Source organism: Schistocerca nitens, chromosome 1 (genome assembly GCF_023898315.1).
Source record: "Schistocerca nitens isolate TAMUIC-IGC-003100 chromosome 1, iqSchNite1.1, whole genome shotgun sequence".
Lineage (NCBI taxonomy): Eukaryota > Metazoa > Arthropoda > Insecta > Orthoptera > Acrididae > Schistocerca > Schistocerca nitens.
Window position 1 is genome coordinate 945,456,682 of NC_064614.1, and position 6,000 is coordinate 945,462,681.

At 44.4% G+C, this 6,000-nt stretch overlaps 1 protein-coding gene across 3 annotated transcripts in view; it reads right to left on the minus strand.

Moving 5' to 3' along the window:
* Positions 1-4,428, minus strand: part of LOC126194106 (chitinase-like protein Idgf4) — a 179,704-nt gene extending 175,276 nt beyond the window's left edge. For 2 of the 3 annotated variants that reach the window (XM_049932742.1, XM_049932739.1), the window contains exon 1: positions 4,267-4,428. In XM_049932742.1, the coding sequence (XP_049788699.1) occupies positions 4,267-4,387 (121 nt within the window). In that variant the 5' untranslated portion in view covers positions 4,388-4,428. The remainder of the gene's footprint in view (positions 1-4,266) is intronic. The other variant, XM_049932740.1, reaches the window with a different exon arrangement.
* Positions 4,429-6,000: the final 1,572 nt, after the last annotated feature.

Consider the following 6,000-nt stretch of genomic DNA (forward strand, 5'->3'; position numbering starts at 1 on the left):
AATGGCGCCATTCCTCATCACCAAGTGATTTCCATATGTTTGGACCACTCAAAGACGAAATGGGAGGAAAGAAGTTCCGTTCTGATAAAGAGGTACGCCACGCAGTGCATGAGTGGTTGCGCGAACTAACAAAAGAATTTTTTTCTAAAGGAATTTATGCACTTTGTAAGCGCTGGAGAACTTGCATTGAGCTTGGAGGGGATTATGTTGAAAAGTGATACAGCTTCGTACCACTTCTGCACAATAAATAATATTTTAAAAAATATTTAAGGTTTTCATTTGGCTTACCCTCGTACTTGCGATGTGCAACAATAGCTCTTTACGACCTATTCGGTCCGCATCCCTATAGTTATCACAGTCAGCGGCTTCCTGACAGCGCATGTGATGAGAAGATAACGGTCATATAGGAAATCGATTGCAACTTCGCCGCCGGTCAGTCAGAAACCACTGCACCGAGAAGGTGCGATGCGGGTTTAATGACACTGGGTTCAGCCTACGAGAGGTCGATTAAACTTCTTTTTTTCTTTAATGAACACGAATTCTAGAGTGTGGTACTGCAAAGAGACAATTTTTGACATTTTATTAATTTTTGTTTTTTATTCGTAACTTTCGGACATGATCTACTCAGCCAGCCTCCAATACGTGACACGCTGTCCAGTCACATTAAGGTGCCCACCTGTCAGAAGCCTGGATAACCACCTTCAGGAGCGCGGACTTGCAGGAAACGAGTCAGTGAGGTTCGGGAAGATACCGGCGGGGATGTGGAGCCATGCCGACTCCAGTGGCGTGGCCAGCTCCGATAGGTTCCTCGGTTTAGGATCCATGGTGCGAACAGCCCCATCGAAGTAGTCCCACAGATTCTCGATTAGGTTTAAATCCGGGGAGTTTGGTGACCAGGGAAGTACGATAAACTCATCCTGGTGCTCTTCGAACCAAGCATTCACATTGCGAGCTCTGTGACACATTGCATTGTTCTGCTGGTAGATGTCGTCGTACCGAGGAAATACAAACTGCATATACGAGTACATAGGAGTGTACACGGTCCCGAAGGATGGATGCATACTTGTGTCGATTCATTGTGTCTTCCATAATGACGAGATCACCCAGGGAGTGCCACGGATATGTTCTCCACACCATAACGCTCCCTCTGTCGACCTGACCCTTTCTTAAGATTATTGCAGTGTGTTTGGAGCATAAAACGTAGTTCACCTGAAAAGGCCACCTATCTTCACTCATTGGAGGTACATTTTGGATATAGATGTGCAAATTCCAGTCTTCGTCACCGACGAACAGCGGTTAGCGTGAGTGTATGAATCAGGACCTGCTGCGGAGGTCCATCTGCAGCAACGTTCGCAGAACAGTCGTTGAGGATACACTGTTGTTGGCCCCTTGGTTCATCTGGGCGGTCAGTTGCTCAACAGCTGTACCTCTATTCCCTCGTACACATCTCCGCAGCTGCAGATCGCCTCTGTGATTTATGGCTCGTGGTGAACCACAGTTGCCTCGGCGGTGGTTTCACATAGCGTCGTTTTGCCATACACGATATTCTTTAACCACGGTGGCACGCGAACAGTTTTCAAACTTAGTCGTTTTGGAAATGATTCCACCGTTGGTCCGAAAGCCAATGATCGTGCCCTTTTGGTCGTCAGATAAATCGCCCAATTTCCACATTGACAAAGGTTGCATTGTTTTTCCGTGTTCCCCCACCCCCCACCCCCCACCCCTTCCCTCCCTCCCCTCCCCTCCCCCGGTCGCGCTTTCTATACCCTCTAATGCTACTGCCACCACCTGCCGTCTGTGAGTGCTTACTGCACGTCGACGTCGAATATAAGCGGTGGTCACATTAATGTGACTGGACGGAATATGTTCAAATTAAAAGGCATATTCAATGACACACATCATACCACACACAATAATTACGTTTGTTGTACTCATAAAAATTAAATAGTGCTGCGTTTATCCGCCGAAAAGTTATGTATATTTAATTAACTACGCCGGATATTACTGAACCAATTGACGTCACATAAACAATAGTCACGACATACAAATAGTAGTCACGTTGACAAATGCTATGTTTCATATTAGACGAAACATCGGCTTTTATTATTGATTGGAATATTCTCGCACTGTGGCAAATGCCACATCGCTGTCCGAATTAACATTTCAGCTAACATTTCTGCTTTTTATGTAATAGACTATTTCATGTATACCACCAAAAAGACTGTTCAAAATTGGCTCTGAGCACTATGGGACTTAACTTCTGAGGTCATCAGTCCCCTAGAACTTAGTACTTAAATCTAACTAACCTAAGGACATCACACACATCCATGCCCGAGGCAGTATTCAAACCTGCGACCGTAACGGTCGCGCGGTTCCAGACTGTAACGCCTAGAACCGCACGGCCACTCCGGCCGGCAAAAAGACTGTCATAAAACTTTATTCTCTTGGAACTAGTTCCGTCCATTTACGTCATCATCCGGTAGGCTTTGTTTCAACCTGAGACGACTAAATTTCTTGACGCATCGTATGACAAAAATGTTGTACGTCATAAATTAATATTGGTAAAGAGGACACCTGTCTGTGCTATAGTCGCTTGCTAACCGCCCCTTCTGCGTGGGCGGTATCAACTTTGTATTTTCAAATGAGCTCCTCTCCCCCCGTATTTTTATTGCCTATTCGCAGTCTACGCACAAAAAATACATACGGTTTATTCAAACCGTTGTTTCCCATTCGTGGACAATGGCGCAGTGATCGATAAATATCATGTGTCCTTGTTTTTGCAAGTAAGAACCGACGTATTCGAGTCTACATTTCACTTACAATGTATGCAAACCTTTGCTTCCTTATGGTTCATATTTATGTCCAAAATTTACTTTAGTGTTGTAAATTTGATTGTACAGTACACTATTATTACGTTTCAATGTCTGGTAAGAAACTACGTTAAGCGTCATCGAGAAACACTAACGCAATAACGTGGATGTAATAATTTTCTATTCCCATCGGGGTGCTTGTTTTTTGGTGAGTCCCATTGCCTCTCGGCGTTGGGTTGCTTGATTAGTCCTCTTGGCTCTCACCTGAGGAGTACTTGATTTCGGAGAGTACCCTTGGCAAGTGCGCTTCTCACTATCAGTTCTGGTCATTTAACCTTATTGCAATGGTTGCGGGTCACATTCCTCCGGCAGCCGCACAGCGGCCAGTGCGTGAGTTAACGCCGGTTGGATCGAAACACACACCGAAATCAGTCACACCGATGGCGGAGTTCGAGGACAGCCACCGAAATCAAGCATTCCGACGGTTTGGAGTCTCATCACAATCAAACTCGTAGGGAACAGAAAACTACGTTACCATACAAGTAGCTTTTTTTTACCAGAAATGTCGATGTCTAGCACTATTATCTGTACTGTACAATCACATTTGCAACACTCAAGTAACGTTTGAACATCAGTATTCACCGCTAGAGCACAAACGTTTACATTTACCTCGTAAATGAAATGTGGAATCAAATGCGTCTCTTCTTAATTGCAAAGACAGGCGCACACAATATTTGTCGATTATAGCGCTTTCTACCACAAATCGAAAACAATGATTTCAGTAAACCATACGTATTTTTGGCGTAGAGTCCAAACATGCAATACAATGGGAGGTTCCCATTTGAAAATACAAAGTTAATCCCGCCCAAGCAGGAGCGGTAGTTCGGAGGTGGCCAATTATAAGCACAGACAGATATCCCCGTATTTAAAATATACTTTTCACCTAGAACGTTTTTTCATACGACACTTCGGTTCCGATATGTTTAGTTGTCTCAAGGCAAAACAAACACCCTGCATATGTTAATGCTATGTAACATATCTTGCAATAATGGACATTTGGTATACAGCATTATAAGTTTAAAGCTTGATGACGTAAATTGCGGAAACAAGTTGCAGCGCATTAAAGCTTTATACCGGCTTTTTGGTGTAAGATATTAAAACTTCTGTTATTAGACTTGTGTAATACAACCTAAAAACTTGAAATCCATGCTATTTTTACATTTTGTGTGCTACGGCACGTTTATATTTCTCTGAATATGCATCCATTTCTCTGAGGCGCGTCAACTGTGCCCATCTACAGTTTCTCTGACTCACCTACCTCTATCTGTTCATTACGAAACGTCTGACGTCATCATACTCTAGTATGACATCACATCCGTCACAGTCTTCCTTCGCTCCACGCTCCCTTCCCTAGACAACATGGACGTCACAAAACATAAAACACTCTGGAGGTTACCTGGTCGTCTGAGGGCAGCACCATCGAAGTAACAGACGATGCGGCGGTTGGAGGCGACGACGGCGTGGGTGGCGGACCAGAACGTGGCCACAGCCACCAGAAGCAGCAGGGTCTTCGCCATGGCGGGGAATACCACACTGTGCGATGTGTTGCGGTGCAGACACCAGCTCTTTACCAGCGATGGCGGGGGGCACGGGTCGGGAGGGGAGTTGTGACGTCACTTCAAGGTGGCTCCGTCGCATCCGCCAGCGCACTTCTTCCTCCTACCGATCGTGAAAGCAATTTCAATGTTGTGCGGAACTGGAGCTGTACAAAAGTTTACCCTTCAAGGTGAAAACTAGGGGTCAGTCAGATCGTAATATCCTGTTGAAATCGATGTCCTTAGAGATTACACTGGACTAAAACGAATACGAAATCGATGGAGACCATATTGCAGCATACATTCCATTTAATTTTCAGAAGATGGTTCTGACTTTACCCTGTAAGATCATAGACAGATTGGATAGCACCTCCTTCAGAATGTGACAGAAGGCGGAAGGAAAGTGAGAAATTCTTGTCGACATTGTGATTTTCCGACGCGACGAGAACTTGGCGATAAAACTGAATATTTTTGACCTTGCTGATAGAACTGTCCTAAATATCAGATGAAACAATCTGACGTAAACTGCGGAAGTCCAAAATGTGCATCATCAGATGAAAATTTCAGTCCCAGTCAGTCCAGGCAGCGAGAACACATAACAACACAACTTCCAATGCTACTCGTACATACAATCTGTGTCAGTGTAATGGTTGTCAATGTTGTGTTTGCAATGGAATGGTCACGCCGAACGGTGAATTAAATTAGCCCTGCTATTGCCAACCTGCAACCGGGAATAACATGGGAATAAATCCCTAAATTAGGACAATACTCTTATTTAATCAGGATCGCTATTTGGACTCTAATCCCAGAAAAAGTAGAACAGTTGGCGACAGTGGAGTTTTTATTACAAAAAACAACACCAAAAAATGCAAAGCGAACAGGTATTGACATATAACATTAGCTCCTACTTATTAATCTAAATTTGAGATCGGTGAAGCATTTATGACTTCACACGAAATCGCGCCCCCGTTTATTCGACTGGAAAACTAAGTGGTTGATACCAATTAGCATCGAAGTTAAGAAAGCATCAAAAATGTTCAGATGTGTGTGAAATACTAAGGAACCAAACTGCTGATGTCGCCGGTCTTTAGACTTACACACTACTTAAACTAACTTGCGCTAAGAACAACACACACAGACCCATGCCCAAGTGAGGACTTGAAAGTCCGGAGGGGGAGGCCGCGCAATCAGTGATATGGCGTCTCAAACCGCGCCGCCACTCCTCGCCTAAGAAAGCCTCCACCCTGACTAACACTGACAGTAAAGAGCTCAGAGATCAAGCAAATGGAACTTAACACGTCTGCTACTAAAGATGCCCTGTCTGGCGATGCATGGTGCTTGTGTCACCAAATTCAGTGCTGCTGGCAGTCGTGCATTCAAGGTGCGTTGCCTAGCTGTAAATTGTGACAATAGAGTGGATATGAACTAGCATTTGCAAACTCCAAGGGTCGAAAACTACACTCATGCTCATAAATTAAGGATAATTGCAGACTGTGGTGCCACACAACGTAGCACTACACAAAACTGGCACTAATAGCATAGGCAAACAGGGAACACACACGACACAGATCTGTAAGTCCACGATATTGGTGATA